Source organism: Asterias rubens, chromosome 12, assembly GCF_902459465.1.
Source record: "Asterias rubens chromosome 12, eAstRub1.3, whole genome shotgun sequence".
Classification (NCBI taxonomy): domain Eukaryota; kingdom Metazoa; phylum Echinodermata; class Asteroidea; order Forcipulatida; family Asteriidae; genus Asterias; species Asterias rubens.
Genome location: NC_047073.1, coordinates 8,340,557 through 8,363,680, shown reverse-complemented (window position 1 = coordinate 8,363,680; position 23,124 = coordinate 8,340,557). Strand labels below are relative to the sequence as shown.

The 23,124-nt window shown below is 38.3% G+C and overlaps 1 protein-coding gene across 1 annotated transcript in view; it reads left to right on the top strand.

The window, feature by feature from the left end:
• Positions 1–23,124, top strand: part of LOC117298088 (latrophilin-like protein LAT-2) — a 65,165-nt gene that overhangs the window by 6,786 nt on the left and 35,255 nt on the right. The window contains exons 2-4 of the mRNA XM_033781330.1: positions 9,102–9,182; positions 15,081–15,266; positions 19,922–20,185. Of these exons, the coding sequence (XP_033637221.1) occupies positions 9,102–9,182; positions 15,081–15,266; positions 19,922–20,185 (531 nt within the window). The remainder of the gene's footprint in view (positions 1–9,101; positions 9,183–15,080; positions 15,267–19,921; positions 20,186–23,124) is intronic.

Genomic DNA, 23,124 nt, shown 5'->3' with positions numbered 1-23,124 from the left:
ATATCAGTGGCAATAAAAACTCGATTTGGTAAGCAGAACGATGTTGATCGAGAAGTCAGTCCATTTTATTTGCTAAGACACAAACGTTGATTAAAACAAAACAGCAGTAAAGACCCCACCTGCCATTTGGCGACAAAGTGAAGTTATCCCTCGCGAAATTAGATTAAAAAGCTACAACTGGAAGCGTGCTGGCCTTCCGTCTATTCCTGCCATAGTCTTCATTCAATGTTGTATAAAGCAATAATTGCACTAATTCAATCAAATTCATACAGGAACAGGAAGTCAAGAAAAGAGACAAGAGAAGAAAATAATGAAATTAAAGTATCGCCTTCTCTTTCCACCACGCCTTAATTTCTTGAGAAATGTTTGGTTTTCCAGACCGTAGTATCCGCTATGACGTCACAGTGGGTGTCATAAGCTACAGTCGTTACATGTACCAACGTTGTTATTTGATTAGTCTCGTAATAGCAACGTTTTTTGGCTCTGCGAGCAAGGTTTTTCAGGAATGCTTTACCTTGTCAGATTGTCACCGATCCACCAGAAAATCCATGTTTTAACATGTTTTTTATCCTCCATCACTTCCCGTAAAAACATCGCACCCCGATATAAGAACAAGGTCATTGTTGGCCCAGATATGGGGTAGGCCCGGATCGGAGCACGGGACAAACTTTCCGCACGTCATCAGGAGTCGAGGGCAAGGGTGACACAAAAATACTTCAAGTCACCTGGAAGTGGTATTTTTTCAAAATAAAGCTTTTGTCACTAATATATGTGTTTTGATGAGTGGAATGTGAATAAACAGTTAACTAAGGTTTTAAAAAATCAGTTCTTATGTTATTTACAAATTTAAGAGTAGACCCCGACCCGAGAGGGCGCTGTTCGTGACGTCAATCGAGGCAGACTTTGCCTGTAATGCGTAGAGTAAACACAATTGCAAAGTACATGTACGGACCAAATCGTGAGTTTGTACGTTTCAAAACAATTTGGCCGACCAGGTGTATTGCTGTTGAATGCAGAAAAACACTTTTTGAAATGTACCAACTCACGACTTGGACGTACATGTACTTTGCATGTGTGTTTACTATACGCATTGCAGGCAAAGTCTGCCTCGATTGACGTCACAAAAGGGGTAGGCGGAGTCAGCCCCCCAAACAACTTTATATATTTTTTTAACATATAAATCGTGACCAAAAATTACAAAAAAAATTGTTTTATTGTTCGTAATCATATACTCTTATGTTTGAAAGAAAACAAATTCTATTTCCAGGTGACTTTCAGCCCTTCTCTTCAGATAAAAGTTTCAGGGCTGAATCTGCGATAATTCCGTACCGTACGAACCTCGTTTTTGCTTGCACTCATTTCCTTTTAATTTATTCTGGTTGTGAAGACAATTACTCAGATGGAGAGAAGAAAAGGGAGGAAAAGTTTTAGTCTGAAGGCACTGGACACTATTGGTAATTACTCAAAATAATTGTTAGCTTAAAGACACTAGACACTATTGGTAACTTGGTGTAGCTCAACATATGCATACAATAACAAACCTGTGAAAATTTGAGCTCAATCGGCCGTCGAAGTTGCGAGATATATAAATGAAAGAAAAAACACCCTTGTTACCATGGTCACACGAAGTTGTGTGCTTTCAGATGCTTGATTTCGAGGCCTCAAATTCTAAATCTGAGGTCTCGAAATCAAATTCGTGGAAAATTACTTGAAGTTCCTTTTCGAAAACTAAGTCACTTCAGAGGGAGCCGTTTCTCACAATGTTTTATATTATCAACCTCTCCCCATTACTCGTAATCAAGAAAGGTTTTATGATAATACTTATTTTGAGTAATTACCAATAGTGTCCACTGCCGGCCTTTAAAAACTTTCTTGGTAACGAGCAACGGAAAGCTGTTGGTAGTATACAACACTGTGAGAATCTGCTCCCTCTACAGTAACGTAGTTTTTGAGAAGTAATTTCTCACTCAAATGCAAGGCATCTGAAGGCACACAATTTGTGCGACAATGGTGTTTTTCTTTTCTTCTTCCATTATTCTCTCGCAACTTCGACGACCGATTGAGTTCAAATTTTCATAGGTTTGTTATTTGACGTGTTTGTTGAGATACACCAAGTGAGAAGACGGGTCTTTGACAATTACCAAAGGTACCCATAGTGCGTTTAAGATGTGTAAGGAAAACTCTAGACAATTGTTCCAGGGAAAACCACGCACAGTCAGGCTTGGACTGAGCACCTAATCCACACATAGTGCCCGTTGGCGTGATTCGAACCGGGGTCCAGAGGTGGAAGGTAAGGAAAGATACCACTACGCCAACCCGGCAATTCGGATTGATCTGAAACGTGTACTTCTTGAAACCTAAGGAAACTCGAGAAATTTTTCTGTTTATTTGAAACTTTGCATTGAGGACGTATACCTATAAGGATAGGCTTGCGGTAGCACCATGTGAACATCTCTTTTGATAGCGCTGATACTAAAAATAACCTGTGGTTAACCATGGGTTTACGAATTAACGTTTCGATCAGTATGCTCTGACCGTCTTCAGGATAATTCATTCACTCAAACTTATATTTATTTCCATACTTCATGAAAACAGAGAACAAACAATTTTTTTACTTTTTTTTTTATGGAATAACCAATAAACAAAGTTATTTAATGAGGCAGAGAGAAAGAAAACAAATAAGAGTATGGATGCATCATCTGGAAGCCGAGGCTTATGTAGGGATGCCTGGGGACAGACAATAAATGCTAACACTCTGTTTTGTTTATAGCATCTCTTTAAGAATGTTCCCTCAGATGTACGGATTATTTATGAAAAATTTGAGCGATTGTTCTTTCAGGCAATTCAAAGACACGGGTTATTTTTATATTTTTGTTTTATATTTTACAAAATGAAATTTCCCATCGGGATAGTAAAGTGAAATGTAATATACTAAGATTGACCCCATCGATTTGGGAAGTAAAGTACGTGTATAATTAGCAGTTCACAGCATGAAACATTATATCTATGTCGCTAGCACTGTAAATATCAAAACACCTTCATTATACTCGGTGATTTTAATTAATTTCAAGTTTAAAAAAGGAACAGCAAAGAGAGCGTCGTTTGTCTTGTCATTACACTCCAAACTCATTTCTCTTTTACTGATTATTACATGAAATATAATCGTATTGGGAAAACAAAACACCAAGTAATTGAATCTGAGCAGGGGACGGTACGGTATTATCAGGTTTCACGGCACGTCATTAAAAATTAAATTGCTCTTTATTAACTGCCCAACGGGATAATTGTTTTTGATTAGTGTTTTTTTTTTTCAGTCAATGTGCCGCAAAGGTCGTTCTTTCTTATGGCAGTTTTTTTGGGGGGGGGGGGTTTTCAACCTTGGGAAAAGAAAAAAAAAAACATTTTTGGTAAACGACGGAAGAAGTAAGTTTTTATTAATTGACCTGAAATGTGATTGGTCGCAATTGTGCGTGAAGGGCATTGTGAAGCGGAGCCGGCCAGGCTTGCTGGGCCGTGTAATTCATACGATGCGCCCGTGACTTTCAGTCAGTGAACGCCTCATTACTCTCTTCTCTGCCAAATTGCCATATTTCCCCCCTTCTTCCTGAAGGGTCCAGCTTTTTATTTATCACTTAGGCGGGGAAAAAATTGCAAGAACAAAAATGAAAATTTGTCTGAAGCAAAAGCTGACAAGGAACCAGTTTAGAGCAGTGTTTTTTAAAGACCCTGGACACTATTGGTAATTGTCAAAGACCAGTCTTCACAGTTGGTGTATCTCAACATATGCATAAAATAACAAACCTGTGAAAACTTGAGCTCAATAGGTCGTCGAAGTTGAGAGATAATTATAAAAGAAAAAAACACCCTTGTCACACGGGGTTGTGTGCTTTCAGATGCTTGATTTGGTCTCGAAATCAAATTCGTGGAAAATTGCTTTTTCTCAAAAACTACATTACTTCAGAGGGAGCCGTTTCTCATAATGTTTTATACTATCGACCTCTCCCCATAACTCGTTACCAAGTAAGGTTTTATGCTAATAATTTTTTGGAGTAATTACTAATAGTGTCCACTGCCATTAAAAATGCAAATACAAGTTTCACTTGCAAATTTCACAGTTTAGCCCATAAATTGAATTAGGTGTAATATTTGCGACACGAACAGTAGAAGCACTGTTGTTTTTGAGATGCTTTCAAATTGTGGCGAAATTTTGGCTGAAGCGGAATAAACTCTTGAAAGGTTATACTCTTCTGAAATCACCGTTTCATTTAACATCTAAAAATTAGCCGACCTTAACAATTAGAACACAGCGACTAATATATCCCTTCAGACTTTGTGAATTCATTTTCTTACCGTACCCATATACCTTTAAAGGAGCACTACATAATTGGTGAGAACAAAACTCGTCTAAGATCACAGACTAACATAAAAATTACACAAGGTCTAATGATGATGATAGTGGAAAACATCCCTTGAAATATTTCTGTCTGAAATGTCATATTGATGAAATAATGAGAAATAAATAAAACTAATTCCCGTTTGGAGTTAATTGCTAGATCAGTGAGCGTTTTATTATTTTTTTGTTTAATCGATGTCATGCTAAATGTGTAATCGGTTTTTCATTATTTTCGCGGCCGATCGATCTCAAACTTCTACTGGTTTGTCAGTTTATGTGCATGTGTTTGGTGGATTACATGAAGTGCTTACACTACCGGCAACTTTTTTGTAAGCAAAAAAACATGTCATGTTCCTTTAAAGAACAGGCTAATTACTGGACTGGAGGCTATACATAGTTCCGTTCTCAAAGCTGTCTCTATGGTCACCGCGGATGAACAATGGCAATAAGTAAGGGCACTTAATGAAACAAAATAGGTCAATAATTGACTCATTTTGAGGCCCTGGTAATAGTATTCAGCAAAAAAATGCATTTATTGGTAGTAAATTTACTGTATCGAGTTGAACGTTTCAAAAGCTTTTAATGGGATTTTTTTTTATGACGCGTTCATTGTCAAACAATAATCATTATGGTCGAAATATGACTCAATCGTGTAGTCGGCACTGCTAGCTTTATTATTGGTCGTGAGCTTCCTGCTTTGGATAAACTTTATGCTGCACGGGTTCTGAAGAAATCTAGATCTATTATTTCTGATGAATTTTACCCTGCGAATAGTTTGTTTGAATTAATGAGATCAGGTAAGCGATATAGAGCGATCAGAGCCGACTCCAACCGTACTCGCAATAGTTTTTTTCCCAGTGCAATAAGGTTACTTAATTAATTTTTTTTTTTTTTGGGGGGGGGGTTGCAATTTTGTAACTGTTATTGTCTCTCTGCATAATGTGCGCATACTGTTTATTTTGTTCGTTATTGTATGCCTATGTGGTTTAAGGGTTTTCTGTATTTTTTGTAATTTTTGTAATTTTTGATATTTTTTACACTCGCAAGCCGAAGTGAATTTCACTGTATATGTATTTATATGTGTGACAATAAACAATTGAATTGAATTGAATCATAAAGTCGTGAAAAGGAGGAATCTTTTTGTTTATTTGAGAATATTATCAAGATTGTTATTTATAAGATTATTGTTCAACTGTGCCTTGGAGGATTAAATACTGCAACCGTTATAGGGCCTTTACCTTCATTGTTTCGTTCAACTTGTTTTCTTTATGTAGCTACTTTCTGAGTCTGAATTATTAATCGACAAAGCATATTGATGGAATGAACCACACAAACTTTTTCTATATAGAGAAGACAATGAAGACATTTCAGTTTCATATGTTAACGGAAAACCCCTAAAGGGGGGAAAACCCACGCAGTCAGGTTAGGACTGAAAACCCAAATTCACATGTTATCGTTATCGCTGCAGTGGGACTGGGCCTTTATGCTTTGGTCCGGGAATCGAACCGGGTCTGGGAATCGAACCGGGGTCCGGAATCGAGCCGGGGTCCGCGGGGGGGGGGGGGGGGGTGAGAAGCAGAGGGGGACCACCGTCGACTGCTCATTTGAGCGTGTGTGCTTAACGTCACGTAATGAAATGAATTTCGTTTGGTGTGAGCCTGCGACAAAAACAAATAGTACCAGCTGGTTTTGAGAAATTCGCGCCATTGCCCATTTCGACAAAATATTGACACTGTCAATTCGTAGACCATAATTAAGTCTGCGCTACTGTCAGAACTGAAAGAATATTCACACGCATTATTTGATCAAAAAATACATTTAAAAATAGAGTGTCGACGAACGGCCCCTTCGATAACCCGTGAACAATAAATTTACCTCTAATAATAAGACGTTCGATGTTGAAGGCACTGGACACATTTGGAAATTGTCAAATACCAGTATTCTCACTTGATGTATCCCAATGCATAAACTAACATATCTGTGAAATGTTGACTCAATTGGTCATCGAAGTTGTACAGATTTGTGTGCTTTTAGATGTCTAATAAAATGCTTTAGACCTGAAGTCTTTTAATATTTGAGTGAGAAATTACTTCTTTTTTAAAATATATCTCACTTCAGAGGAGCTGTTTCTCACAGTGTGGTATACATTTCAATAGCTCTTCACTTCTCATTATACCAAGTAAGTTTTTTGTGCTAACAATTATTTTGAGTAATTACCAATAGAGTCCAGTGCCTTTAAAGGCAGTGGACACTATTGGTAATTACTCAAAATAATTATTAGCATAAAACCTTTCTTGGTGACGAGTAATGGGGAGAGGTTGATGGTATAAAACATTGTGCGAAACGGCTCCCTCTGAAGTGCCATAGTTTTCGAGAAAGAAGCAATTTTCCACGAATTTGATTTTGAGACCTCAGATTTAGAACTTGAGGTCTTGAAATCAACCATCTAAACACACACAACTTTTTGTGACAAGGGTGTTTTTTTTTCTTTCATTATTATCTCGCAACTTCGATGACCGATTGAGCTCAAATTTTCACAGGTTTGTTATTTTATGCATACGTTGAGATACACCAACTGTGGAGGCTAGTCCTGGACGATTACCAATAGTGTCCACTGCCTTTAAGTCTCATGGGCATATTATTTTTTTATGGTGGCCCTGACGGGACATCGACTATAATATTGACGTCAATACTCAAGACTCAATTCACGACTTCTGCCCCAAGTAGTGAATATAGTGAAGCCTTTATGTAGATTTACGAATTGTGCAATATTTCCTTTTTGTGCGACAGTTTCACGGGTGCTAATGTGGTACTAATACCCCGAACGCCACTCGTCTAACTCGTGTAAGTACCAGGGCCCAATTTCATAAAGTTGTTAAGCAGGAAATGCTTCTTTTAAAAGCAAATATCTACACTAAACAAAAAAGTGGGTAGGGCACCTGTCACCCAACAATATAAATTTCAAGTTTTTTTTTGGCTGGAGACCAGCGTTTGCAAAGCAAATTGTTCTGTGCTAGAAAGTTGTTGTGCTTACAGGCTTCATGAAATACAATGCCCAGCTCTCTTTAAAATGTGTTGAAGTCAGTTTACAGTCAGTTTTGCGATTGTCGCGGAACTCAAAAAAAAATGGCGCTGAAAATCATTCAAAGTTGATCATTGTGCGACCGACTAGAAACCGGCCTTAACACTAGTTTGCTTTTTGACAAAACAAGTGGCACCGCTTTCTCTTTTTGTCTGCATGCCGCGTTTGTCTCAATCCTCCCCCACCCCAGCGTCTGCGGCAATTTCGTCGCGCTATACACCTCAGAGAAAAACAGACTCATGAGAAACTCGTTCAAATAATAAGTCTGATCAATATTTGCCTCTCTCAAGATTTGAGTCCCTTTTCGTGACCGTGTGGGCAGATGTAGTCGGTGTCTTTGTTTTGTCAACATCCATTTAGCCGGCGATCTTCTGATGGTATGCTTGAATTGACTGGTGCTGTGCTGTGCGGTCCCGTGTGCGACTTGATAAATGAGCATGTTCCATTTTTCAAAATGTGTTATTTGCATGACAAGATTCTGAGCACAAACTGTGATTTTGTCTTTGTCTGCATAGGAATAAGGGCATTTTTTGTTTACCTTGGACAAAGAGATCGCTCGTTCTTGTTTTAGTCAATCCAACTTGTTCTTCCAGAGACCTTGTTCTTTTTTAGTCAAACCTCGCTCTACCCAGATTGAGTTGAGTCAAACCTGGTTCTTCAAAGAGTGGTATTTGGCTCTTTTAAGAGAGTCAACCCTCGTGCGTTTCAAAGTCAACCATTATTCTTTACTAAGTTGGCAATTATATATATTTCCATAGTGCTGCAACTATTACAGCCTTGCCCTATGGGTAGCCAATAGCTATTTTTACGACGAGTCACTCACATCTCCTTAGCAAAATGTGAATCTTTTGAAGCACCATCAACTTGACCCTGATACCTTCTTTGTATAGCGTCCGTCATATTGATGTTCGGCACCGGTAATCATACTAATTAGGTCTCTGTGATTCTTTACCACGTACGCAAGGAGCAGGCGTTACAAACGGTGTCGCCGAGAACAAAAGACGTTATGAGATCAATAATCATTACACCTACGTATCGTCCGCACAAGGTTTTATTGATACCTTAAAAAACACTGGTTCTTGCACACTGTCTCTTATAACAACTTTCACTGAACATTTGACCGGTTTTTAGGGTGTGCTTATAACAGTTTCATGACAACGAATAAATATTTACAGATTGGAGTTCAATTTAATCTATTATAAAACTGGTTATTGTGGAAAAGTTTCACTGAAATACTTTTGGTTAAAATGCAAAAAGAAAATGAAAAATTAGTAAAACACAGTTTTGATGTCGTACGTGAGACCAAAAACTCGATTTATTAAAAAAACAAACATAAAAACATGTAAGGGGATTTTCAATATATTTTCACGTGACTCTGATGACTGATTTACCTTACTTTTTCACATTGGTGATATGTTGTGCATACTTAACATGAAGTAAAGTTTGGATACTAGTCTTTGCAAAATTTATTTTGTATTATTTTTTAGTAAACTGTGTTTTTGTGAGTGTGCACAAATTAAATTTCCCCAATATGAGTGCGATTAAATGTTCTTTTAGATCCAGCCATTGTTCTTTTTTAGAGTGTGTCAGTTTAATGAACTGTTTTTATCTTTTGTCTGGTAACAGCGTCAGCCATGGAGGACCCAAACAGTGTGTACTGCGTCATTAATCCATGTGAGCACAATGGTACGTGCATCAACATGCTTCGTAAGTAGAAAATAACAAATCGTATACTCGTTGTTTTACTTTAAAATAAAATTTCTTTTGTTTGCAAGTCGTCAGACACACAATGCCTGAATGCTCCGTGTGGGCTGCAACAAGCTGTATAGTCCATATACAGACGATATTTTATGGAGATTGCACTGTCCAATTCTTATCAACTTTTGATATGATGAAAGGGGTCACATCTCAAAACTTGTCCAGATTTTATTTTCATAACTCTTGATTTACGTGGAAATTATGACACAAAATGTCAACTTCCCCAAAGGACCAGTGTAGTATCTTGCCTGCCAGAATACTGAATAATGTACAAGGTCACACTCATTGCAAACAAAGTTAACATGGTCTATACGGATGAAGGCGTGTGTATCATCTATCAGAGCTCCTTCTCTTCCTTCTGCCATGGTGAAATTGAGTTACGAGGGGGGGGGGGGCGCATACAATTAATTATTTGAGTTATAGTCATTGCTGAAAAGACCATACAACAAGCTTCGTTTTGATATATCATGTGCTCTTTGTTCTAAAGATATTCCCTTCTCATAATCAGAAAATGACTCGTAATAGAGAAAAAGCCTTTTAAAATATTCAAATAATTATTGTAAAGGAAGCACAGTATACACAATATTGAAACAAAAGAGTCAGAAATACATGTTTTAGTCATCTCTATCGAGAAAAAAAACATTCCCAAGCCTAAGCCCAAATCCCAACCAAAGCCTTAGCCCAAACCCAAGCCTAAGCTCAAGCCCATCCCCACCAAAGCCTTAGCCCAAACCCAAGCCTAAGCTCAAGCCCATACCCACCAAAGCCTTAACCCAAACCCAAGCCTAAGCTCAAGCCCATCCCCACCAAAGCCTTAGCCCAAACCCAAGCCTAAGCTCAAGCCCATACCCACCAAAGCCTTAGCCCAAACCAAAGCCTAAGCTCAAGCCCATACCCACCAAAGCCTTAGCCCAAACCCAAGCCTAAGCTCAAGCCCATCCCCACCAAAGCCTTAGCCCAAACCCAAGCCTAAGCTCAAGCCCATACCCACCAAAGCCTTAGCCCAAACCCAAGCCTAAGCTCAAGCCCATCCCCACCAAAGCCTTAGCCCAAACCCAAGCCTAAGCTCAAGCCCATACCCACCAAAGCCTTAGCCCAAACCCAAGCCTAAGCTCAAGCCCATACCCACCAAAGCCTTAGCCCAAACCCAAGCCTAAGCTCAAGCCCATACCCACCAAAGCCTTAGCTCAAACCCAAGCCTAAGCTCAAGCCCATCCCCACCAAAGCCTTAGCCCAAACCTAAGCCTAAGCTCAAGCCCATACCCACCAAAGCCTTAGCCCAAACCCAAGCCTAAGCTCAAGCCCATCCCCACCAAAGCCTTAGCCCAAACCCAAGCCTAAGCTCAAGCCCATACCCACCAAAGCCTTAGCTCAAACCCAAGCCTAAGCTCAAGCCCATACCCACCAAAGCCTTAGCCCAAACCCAAGCCTAAGCTCAAGCCCATCCCCACCAAAGCCTTAGCCCAAACCCAAGCCTAAGCTCAAGCCCATACCCACCAAAGCCTTAGCCCAAACCCAAGCCTAAGCTCAAGCCCATCCCCACCAAAGCCTTAGCCCAAACCCAAGCCTAAGCTCAAGCCCATCCCCACCAAAGCCTTAGCCCATATCCAAGCCAAAACCCAAGCCGTGCTTTCGAAAGGGGCCAAATAGTATCGTCTCAAATCATCACGAGGTTCATTACACTTTTGATGTAATTAGGGGAACTCAACATTCATACATGTTATTTTTTGCTCGAACAGGGAATTGTTTTCCACGAAGACCAAGATGACCGCCCCGGCTCAGAACCCTTGCCCCACCCTCTCCTTCTCTGTGAGATTGAAACCATGCATGGATCAATACAGCAACAACCCCTACAAATTATCAACCCCCCCCCCCTCTCCACCCATCCCAAGAAAATGTCTAGTAGCGCCGGCACGCGATATCATTCCCAGATTACCCGGAAAAGCCAAGGCTGTTTTCGATCTTAAAAACTGGTTTACTGACGAACAAAATATACAATACTATTTCTTGATAAAGATGGAAACTGGAATTCTGTGCAAAAAAACGAATGTTTTGTCATGCCTACAAAATTTGACAGATGTCCACCTTCCCAAGGCTATGAGCCCTGGATGTTTCGTTATTTTCGGTTGACTTCATTTAGGCATTCAAATAAGAGGGTCACCCGGAGACCGAGTAAGCCGAAGTAATCAGCCATGCTGTTTGGTCTCAGCCGAAAACAGAGCAGGGCCTAGAAACAAATACGCTAAGCACAACCAAATTATGCTTTAAAATATGATGTAGTAAGGTTTGCTGTATTATCTAATGATAGTCTCTAATTGAGTTGGGGTGGTATTGAAAAGAACCGTAAGTTTTCAACTCGACATGTCGGTCAGTATGCTCTGATCGTCTCTAGGAGAGAAAACGTTTTATGCTAAGTATAAGGTTATCAGCCACGATGCAATGTCACCTGTAACATTTATGACCAGTATCATGTTCATATATGCTTTTAGCAGGTAAATATTTTACTCTCTAGATTTTAGCTCAATGAAATTAGACAGACCCATTGGTTGACTGCGTGTCAGACCAACGTGTACTTGCAAGAACAAGGCCAATTGCATACAAGTTTAGATCCTTGTGCATGAAAAAAAAAACCGATAGTCTACTTTTGCACAGTTCCTAATATTTTGCATCCTGCTGCCGTGCACCCCACGAACATTGTAAGCACGTACTGTTTGAAGCTTTGCATGGCGTGGCTAGGTAGAACGAAAGGATAAATTAATAGCAAGCTTGCGGGTACAACCACTTGTAAATCACCTTCGTGGGAGTGTTGGCTCTGAAAAGAGCCGGTGTGGTCTAGACGTTTCAAGAAGTTTATTCTGCGTGTCTCAAGGAGACTGGCATACGAGCTCCTGAAGACGAGCAAGTTGTACTGTTCGAAACGTCGAGACCACACCGCATTCTTTCAGAGCCAACACTTCCACTAAAAAAATTAACACATGGTTGTACCCGCATTTGTACTACTTATTTATATAATTTCTTCTTACTGCTAAGTAGAGTTGTCTACCTGCATAGCGCCAAGAACTTGACTCCTTGATCCGATATTCACGCTCGGCGTGGCGCGAAATCATATCGACCCTCAATAATTCCATTGCGAAAGGCCACGGATCTACGAGACACGCATGCAGTTTCTATTAATAAAAGTTCAAACTTGGATCACATTCGTATATTAAAACTAGCTTTTAAATGAAAAGTATACATTTGTTTAATTTTTTTTTAACCTTTCGATTGTTGTCATTATAGGAGCATTACAGAATTGGTTTTGCTAGCGAAGAAGTTGCTAGCAGTGTATAGCACTTTTTGTATTCCACTATATACATAAACAGACAAACCTGTAGAAGTTTGAGATCGATCAGCCATCTGGGTCACGAGAGAATAGTGAAAAACCGATTACAAATTTTGCATTGCATCGATGAGAAACAAAAATGAATTAAATGCTCACTAAGCGATAAACTCCAAACGCGAAATTAGATTATTTATTTCTCATTAAATATGAAATTTCAGACAGAAATATTTCAAGGAATGTTTTCTACTATCATCATAGACTGTGTAAGTTTTGTGTAAATCTGTGATCTTCACGATTGTTGTTTCTTACCAATTTGGTAACGTTCCTTTAAATAATCACGTAAAAAGACGTGAATATTGCATACCAAAATGCATCATGGGCGCATTTTTGCTAGATATCGCCGAAAATCACGAGCATATTACACATATAAAGAATATCCTTAAAGCCATTGGACACTTTCGGTAAACAGTATTGTCCAAGTAAAGGCCCACACTTCGTGTATCACAACTTATATATAAAATAACAAACCTGTGAAAATTTAGGCTCAATCGGTCATGTGAGTCGGGAGAAAATAACGGGAAAACCCACCCTTGTTTCCGCACCTTTCGCCGTGTCATGATATGTGTTTAAAATAAATCCGTAATTCTCGATATCGAGAATTGATATTGTTTTAATGTTTTCTCAAAAATGTCTAATGGCTTTAAAGGAAAACACAACCTGACATAGGATATTGACAGTAACGCGTCTCAGTTTCAAAACCTTCAAATGAATGTTATATCGCCACTCAGTAAATAAGACGTCCGAAAAAGGGGTCTGACAACTCAGCAAAAAAAACCCTTCAATTTGGTATTTTTTTCCACCTGCCCTTTTCTCATCTAAACGTTAAGGCTACTCCTGCTTCCTGATCAATCTTGCAAGGGATTTTTTTACATGGAAAATGCTTTTGTAAATTAAAAGATGTTATGATTTCAGCTGTGTTTTGTCTTTTACTTTGGAAGGGCAGTAATTTTCAAGTTGAACTATACTTTTAGTTTGTAATGAATCGACAGTTTAAAGCCATTGGACCCTTTCGGTACAGAACAACAAAAAAAAGTTCACAGATTTACAAATAACTTGCAGGGTTTACAGAAGGTAGTGGTGAAATACTTCTCTTGAAATATTATCCCATGAAATGCTTTACTTTTTGAGAAAACAGTAAAACAATATCAATTCTGGTTAACGAGAATTACGGATTTATTTTAAACACATGTCATGACACGGCGAAACGCGCGGATACAAGGGTGGGTTTTCTCCCGACTCCGATGACCGATTGAGCCGAAATTTTCACAGGTTTGTTATTTGATATAGAAGTTGTGATACACGAAGTGTGGGCCTTGGACAATACTGTTTACCGAAAGGGTCCAATGGATTTAAATGTATACATTCGCTGCGTGTAGATTCGTAAAAATAAGCTACACTTCATCATTAGAGTGACGTCACAGAAATAGTATAATTGCCAATAATAAGCATCATCCGTAAATGTGTCCCCGTAGACTTCTGCCTCGCACCAGCCTAGACATACCGTCTGACGGATGATTTGTAGCACCTGGTATAAACGATTAAACGCATAAAGGGTTTTTGTTAAAAGAGTATTATGTATAGCACATTTACTGTAATTTATTGTGATTAATATGTTGCTACAATGGTAACAAAAAAAACCAAGCTACTTGGCATTGTAAGCCACCGGTATTTGTTCCGAACCAACATAACCCAAAAGAGATGTACACTACACATGCTGCCGCAAACCTCGCTAATAAAGGCTATAGTTGTTCCACCTTGTTGTTACGAAATTTGCATTATATGATGAATGGGAAGTGACAAAACAAATTTTCCATTGGCAAAATAATTATTTAAATTATTAGCTCGATGCAGGTTTTGTTGTCTCTGTTTCTCTTTATGCGTTGGTCCATTCGAGCTCACTGTTCAATGACATGTTAAAAAAAATAAACCAGTTATAATACCTTTGTGGAGTCAGCGTAAACATTTTCTCTTATTGATTACCCTGTTGTCCACCGTTTTGTGAGTAAAATTTTGTTAATTGTTTACAAAAGAATAAAACCCCAAACTGATGAAAATGAAAGCTAATGCGTTTCGCGTTGTGCAACGTCACAGCCTTTGAGAAATTGTGAACGCCATATTTAGAACTAGGCCCTATATACTCATTTTGGTTCATGTGTTTACGCAGGCAAATTTACCCCAAACCACAATTTTACCATAATGTCTCAAAATGGCTTATAGTAGTTTTGTTGCGCATTGCACTGTCCGCCATTTTGGAAGTCTAAATATACACACAGGAATTTACTCTCAACATATACACACAGGAATTTACTCTCAACTTGGTTGAAATGATAGACGCGCAAATTGTGTGTTCAGCGTCATGCAATGGGCGAAAGTGTTAAGTTTTCTGTTTGCCGCTTATTTTCGCAATCTCTATGACTAGGATCTATTTCATTGTTGGTCCTTACACATCTTCCTTTCTTGTTCAGGTCCTGGAAGCGATCGCTCCCTGTCGTTGTGTCAGGATGCCTCCTGCTACAAGTTCATCCTTCAAGAGGCAACTTGGGAAGAGGCTAGCACGGAATGTACAGCCATGGGAGCGTCATTGGTTGCCATGGAAGCAAATGGTGAAACTGACCTTCTTGGGGGATTCATCAAAGCCAAGTTCCTTCACCGTGAGTATTTTCTTAGTATGTTATAGAGCAGCCTTTTAAAGCCAGTGGACACTTTTGGTAAATGTCAAAGACCAGTCTTCTCACTTGCTGTATCTCAACATATTCATAAAATAACAAGTGAAAATTTGAGCTCGATTGGTCGTTGGAGTTGCAAGATAACTATGAAAGAAAAAACACCCTTGTCACACAAAGTTGTGTGCTTTCAGATGCTTGATTTCGAGACCTCATTCTAAACTAGAGGTCTCGAAATCAAGTTCGTGGAAAATTATTTCTTTCTCGAAAACTACTCCACTTCAGAGGGAGCCGTTTCTCACAATGTTTTATACCATCAATCTCTCCCCATTACTCTTCACCTAGAAAGGTTTTATTATAATAATTATTTTGAGTAATTACCAATAGTGTCCACTGCCTTTAAAGGAACACGTTGCCTTGGATCGGTCGAGTTGCTCAATGGAAAGCGGTTTGAAAAACGGTTATTGTGCAATAGATATGATTAGAAAGATATTTGAAAAGTAGCATTTAATGATTCACACAAAGTGCCTCGAAATTGGGTGGTTTTCCCTTGCGAACTAACGGTCGGCCATTTTATAGTCACTAACTTTAAATGGTGTGCCGTGTTAATTCACGACGTATAAGGAAAACCATTCAATTTTGAGGCATTGCGTGGATCTTTATTTTCTACTTTTAAAACATGTATTTTACAACAAACGGTTTTAAACTCTGTTCCTAGACCAACTCGCCCGATCCAAGGCAACGTGTCCAATTTACGGCCGATTTTGTGCTTTCTGTGAAATTTTAAAATCATTTCGTTTTTTTGCGGGATCCATTTTATTCTAATTTTTAAAACACTTTTTCATAGACCAACTCGCCCGATCCAAGGCAACTCCCCGTGTGTCTTTAAAAGCACTGGACACCTTTGGTTCTCACTCGGTGTATCTTGAGGTATGCATAAAATAACAAGCATGTGAGAATCTGAGCTCAATTGGTCGTCGAAGTTGCGAGGGAATAATGGAAGGAAAAAACACCCTTGTCGCACAAGTTATATGCTTTCATGATGCCGTGAATTCGAGACCTCAGCTGAGGTCTCGAATTCAATTCAAATAATAAAAAATATTTTAGTGCGAAGTTACTTCTTTGTAAAAAAAAAAAAGAAGAAAAAAAGAAGAAAAAAGTTACTTCAGAGGGAGCCGTTTCTCACAATGTTCTATATTATCAACAGCTCTCCATTGCTCATTGTACAGTACATTCAAGTAAAGTTTGTATGCTACCAATTATTTTGAGTAATAACCATTAGTAAACAGTGCATTTAACGGGTTTGGGTACTTTTGTATACCACACAAAACACAGACGTCATCCACAGATTTATAATAAACTTACACGGTTATAAGATTATGGTGGTAGAAAGTTTCCCATAGAATATTACTTGCTGATGAGCTGCTGTAGTTTCTGAGAAATGAGTAAAACACATTCACGATAGGAATTTCCGTCTCATCGTATAAACAAAACTCTACTGAAAATTATCGCCCTGTGATTATTACTTTGTTTTCTCCAAAAATACTTCTGCATGTAAATTATATCAAACACATCTTCATTTACAGTGAGTAGAGGCTCATGTTATTGCAATGCGCATGTGTATGAAACTTGCGCATAATAATAACAAATGAATAACAATAATGATAATAATAAGACTTGTAATGCGCACATATCCACCCTGCTGGGTGTTCAAAACAATTATCTTCATCCGCCACATACTGGATATTGTCTTATAGACTTTTATCATGCTACCACCATTCTGGTCATATTCCTTGTATCGAATTACGGTAATCGATGTTAATATTTAGTGTAAAAAAAAGGAACCAGACTATTTATCCTTCCAGCCTCGGTGTGGTTACATTCATTTGAATGGGAGAATAATAAGATGGCCGTGTCATGATACAGGTCTCAGAGAACAACACTCTCTTTGTCGAGAACATCAAAACACACCGACGTTAAAGGCAGTGAACACTATTGGTAATTACTCAAAATAATTATTAGCATAAAACCTTTCTTGGTGACAAGTAATGGGGAGAGGTTGGTGGTATAAAACATTGTGAGAAACAGCTCCCTCTGAAGTGCCATAGTTTTGGAGAAAGAAGTAATTTTCCACGAATTTGATTTCGCGACCTCAAATTTAGAACTTGAGGTCTCGAAATCGACCATCTAAACGCACACAACTTCGTAAGACAAGGGTGTTTTCTTCTTTCATTATTATCTCGCAACTTTGATGACCGATTGAACTCCAATTTTCACAGGTTTGTTATTTTATGCATATGTTGAGATACACCAACTGTGAAGGCTCGTCTTTGACAATTACCAATAGTGTCCACTGCCTTGAATGTGGTGGTGTAATATTTATACAAAAAAGTTAATGTACTGACATTTCGTCCCTAGCAGAGTCTTTCTCGAAGGCTAAATAATACAACTCATGGCACACGAACTGTGTAATAAGTGTATTGTATTTGATTTTGAAACAAGGTTCCTATAGAAACGGCAATGTTAATGCAATTTAAGCGTTGTTAGCCAAGGCCAACTTGCCTATCAACAAAGGCTCTAATGAAGTATTTTATGCCTCGTTAAGTTTAGAGACTGTCAATAGATACAACACCGAAAGAGACCGTGTGCTCAAAATGGAGGTTCTTATGGCTACGGCTAGGGCCATAAGTCAGTTTGAGATGTGGTGGACACATTAGGGCTTACTATTACACTATTTTGTCTGGTTAAATTTGTCTGTATACACCCAAACCAAACAGTACACTCCTATAGTCACCACCATACCTCAACAAGGCTTATTGGTTGCAGATGGTTGCAGCGATAACGTTAAAGACACTGGACACTATTGTCAAAGACCATTTTTCTCACTTGCTGTGTCTTAACATGTGTATAAAACTACAAACCTGTGAAAATTTGAGCTCAATCGGTCATCGCAGTTGCGAGATAATAATGAAAGAAAAAACACTCTTACACGAAGATATGTGCTTTAAGATGCTTGATTTCGAGACCTCAAATTCTAATTCTGGGGTCTCGAAATCTGATTCGTGGAAAATTACTTCTTTCTCGAAAACAACTCCACTTTAGTGGGAGCCGTTTCTCACAATGTTTTATACTATACCAACATCTCCCCATTACTCGTTACCAAGAAAGGTTTTATGTTTATAACTATTTTGAGTAATTACCAATAGTGCCCACTGCCTTTAAAGGCATGGACAATATTACTCGAATAATTGTCAGAATAAAACCTTACTTGGTAACAAATAACGGAGAGCCGTTGATAGTATAAAACATTTTGAGAAATGGCTACCTGAGGTAACGTAGTTTTCGAGAAAGAAGTAATTTTCCACTAATATATTTGAATTTGATTTCAAAACCTCAGAATTAGATTTTTAGGTCCCGAAATCAAGCATCTGAAAGCACACAACTTCGTGTAACAAGGGTATTTTTTTCTTCCATTATTATCTCGCAATTTTGACAACCAAGTGAGTTCAAATGTTCACGTTTTTTGTGTGTGCATATGTTGAGATACACCGAATCAGAAGACTGGTGACAATTACAAATAGTGCCCAGTGCCTTTAAGCCGTATCCAAATTGGCGTATACAGCTAGGGGCTGCGGCTGTTGCTAAGTGTGTTGCCAAGGACGTCCTTTATACCTCAACGCATGATGACGCGGAAAGCTAGCCGTAGCCCTAATAGGTGTAGCTGCCAATTCGGGATCTGCTTGACAGAAGAACAGGCACTGACATAGCCTTTAGCGCCAAGACGTTGGAGTTTTATATTCATTTATTTATTGGTGTTTTGTTTACTTTTTCTCTGTTGCACTATCCGCCCGAGCTAAGATGTGCACTCTCTGTGAGGCGGACGAAGAGATGTGATGATGAATATTTGTAATCCAAATAACATTAAATTACAACACACTGTTGCCCCTCCATAAACATTGGACCCCTGGGAACATTGAAACTGTTTCGGTAGTAATAAAAACAACGATGATAATAAAAATGCAGTAATGACAAAATATTAATATTCCATTACGGTGATACAACTACCTAAGGACAATAATAACTACACCATTATTTGACTAGTATTTTTTGTAATTATATGTTTCTAGTAATGAAACCAAGGATGCCTCATAGAGAGTTTAAACACTGTATCTTTCAAGCCTTAGGAAATCTGTAGTGAATATTACAAAAGGATTCCGTTTTCTTCTCAATAGAGATTTGCAATCAAAATTTAACCCAAATCAGCGGTTGCGCCAGACCTGTTCATCTTGGTCATACACCGTGACAGTTGGAACACTGGTTGTTGGTTGTAATGTTTCAAGATTTCTTACAAAAAAATACATCTTTTCTCTAATCAACCGAGCATCTTATTTTTTTCATTCTATTAAATCAAAAGGAACGGGGTGAGAAGCGACATTTTAGCCTGTGGCCTAAAGCATTTCAACTCAAGCCTTGTGTTTTTGTTTTGCATTCATATTTGGCTATTGGTCTTTCATAAGTTGACCAACTAGTTCTTTCTTTGTTCAATTGGCCCTCTCTATGCACTCCTCTAATATATTTTGCAATATGGGAAAATATTATTGAGTTAAAACGAATGTTCTTAACAAAAAACAATCCCTTTGCAGAACCCATCGCACCACAGGAGCATCACCCGGGCGGTTTCTGGACCAGTGGGAACGACCTCCGGACCGAGTCGACTTGGGAGTGGGGAACGAGCGGGATGCTCGTCGAGCCGTTGTGGTACCCGTTGGACTACCAGCACCGAAACACCACCAACTGTCTCATGTTAAACACAGACCGGACATATAGTGACTTCAGGCTACTGGAGGCTGACTGTCACAGGAAACTCTACTTCGTCTGTGAGCTTTCTAAGGATCTACTTTTTGAAGGTGAGTTACAAAAACAAAAACTCTCATGCTTGCTGCTAGCAACTTCAAAAAGCTGTTAAGCAGAAATAATGCTTCGCAAATGTCATTGGTAAGCCCCCCCCAAAAAAAATAAAAAATAAAAAATAAAAAAAAATAAATAAATAAATAAATGAGTGGGGCACCAGTTGCAATAATGTAAACTTTATGGAATTCTGGCTCGTAACCAGTTTCTTCTAAGTGACATTTGTATGTGCTTAGCAAGTGTTTTGCTTACAGGCCTTATGAAATTGGATCCTGAACGCGTTGCTTAGCTTAGAAAAGTTAATTGCAGAGATGGGTCCTATTTCTAGAGATGCTTAAGCAACAAATATTGCAAAGATATTTTTTTGCTAAGCAAAACTGAGCAGGATAGAAGCAAAACTGGTGCGAGTGGATTGGTATTTTGGCTGGCATTTATTACAGCCTTATTCTGATAAGCAAAATTGTATTGTGCTTAGCTCGATCCTTGTTGTGCCTAAAGGCACTGAACACTATTGGTATTATCATTCAAAATATTTGAAGTAACGTAGTTTTTGAGAAAGGGGTGCTTTCTCACTCAATTAATTATAAAAGACATCGGGCCCGAAGCCTTTTTTTATGCACCTGAACAATGGTGTTTTTCTTTCATTATTTTATTGCAACTTCGATGAAAAAAATGCCAAATTTTCACAGAATACTTTATATTTTAAATTTTATATGAATAATGTTGAGATACACCAAGTGAGTGTACTGGTATTTGACAATTACCCTGATTTATTGTCGATGTCGTGTGACGAGATAGGCATATCCGTTCATGTTAAAACGATCTAAATCAACAAAGAAATGAGTAAATATTTTGTTTTTACTGGCATACTAGTTAGATCTCATACATGTAGTTTGAAATCAATGTCACTTTGTGTATAGACAATCGCTCCTAAACGTGACTGAACAAGGGCAATCATTAGGACATTAATTATTAGGTCACCACATTATGGAAAGGGGTCGAATCTCTTTCTTCACTTTGTTTGTAAGTCCCTCGTTCACCATACTAACCTTCAACTGAATATTCATTTTTGTCTGTCTCCTTTATTTTTTTTTTAAAGGCGCCGAAAAACGGGCTTGTTTAAGAAAAATGTAATCATGGAAACTTGGCCAAAAGTGACCCGACAAAATTGTGCACCACTTGTGCTCCCAAATAAATAGCCTTTAAAGGATTTGGGTACTTTTTCAAAATGTCCACAGATTTACATTAAACTTACAGGGTTTGAAGATACTGATAGTGGAAAGCTTCCCTTCAAAGATTACTAACTACGGTTGTGTAGTTTTTGAGAAATGAGTAAAACAAGTCACAAAATAATTTTGGTCGCATGGGACCAGAATTATTTTAGCATGTAAAATCCCCTTAACCAGTTATGATTTTATACCAAAACCATTACAGCACCTCAGTAAGTAAAAAATCAAGGGAAGCTTTCTACTGTCATAATCTTCAAACTGTGTAAGTTTAATGTAAATCTGTGGACATTGTGTTTTTTGTTAGAAAAAAGTACATACCCTTTAATGAAGGCGCATTTTTTTGTTTTGCTTTCATTAGTTTCTTGCAACTATGATGACCAATACTGTGTCCAAATGTTCACAGATTTGTTATTCTATGCATACAATGGGATACACCGTGGGAACAGTGGTCTTTGACAATGTCCGAAGTTGCCTGGTGCTTTTAATCAAGTTAGTGGAGTACCATAAGTCAATCTATAGACTTGATTAAGTACACGTCCACAAACTAATCACACTCGAACTGTCATACTTCTAGGACACACAAATTAATCTTTGTTGTTGCTTTGTTGTCGCTTCTTCTGAAGTAAAGTAGTTTTTGAGAAAGAGATCTTTTTGCATCCACATATTAGGCCTCTGAAAGCACAAAATGTGTGCAACAAGGGTGTGTGTTTCAGCATGTAATGGTATTGGGGTACACCAGCTCTATGGATACACCAAGTGAGAATACTGGTCTTTCACAATTCCCAAAGGTGTCCATACCTTTAATCAAGTTAGTGGAATACCATAAGTCAAACTAGAGTTGATTAAGTACATGTCCACGTCTCCTTACAATAGAAGGCAAAACCAATCGCACTCGGACTATCATACTTTTCCCGAGAGACGTATGAAGCTATTTATACAAAAACCCGTCACTATTGCGAGATGAATTTGTAGGACACACATACACTAAGTTCATTTTGGATATTGCTTTTTGTAAAAAAAAAACCGTCGAAGGATGAATAAAAACATGTAGGACAAACATCAGTACTGACATACATACCCTAAATTAATCTTTGATATTGCTTTGTTGTTAATTTTTGTACAAAATCCCGTCACAACAGCAAGATGAATATAAACATGAAGGACTTACATGCACTAAATTAACTTCTGATATTGCTTTGTTGTTGCGTGTCTATTGTCCCAATTATTTCAAGATTGAGCTGCACACAAGGATGCCAATCAGAACAATAGTGTGACGAAGAGCAGGAGTCGTTTGAACTGAACATAGTTTCTGCTTTGCGTTTTCTGCATTAAAAAATACTCACTTGGTGTATCTCAACATATCCATACAACTGCAAACGTGCAAAAATTTGTACTCATTGGTCGTCGAAGTTGCGACATAATAATGGCAGAAAAAAAACACCCTTATCACATAAAATTATGTGTTTTCAGTTGCTTGATTTCGGGACCTCAAAATCTAATGTTGAGGTCTTGAAATCAAATTTCATGGAAAATTACTTCTCACTCGAAAAATACGTTACTTCGGAGGGAGCCATTTCTCACAATGTTTTATACTATCAACCTCTCTCCATTGGAGAGTAAGGTTTTATGCTGATAATTATTTGTTAGTAACTACCAAGAGTGTTGGTTACCGGAGTCAACTTGTTATGCTAACAATTGTTTTAAAGGCA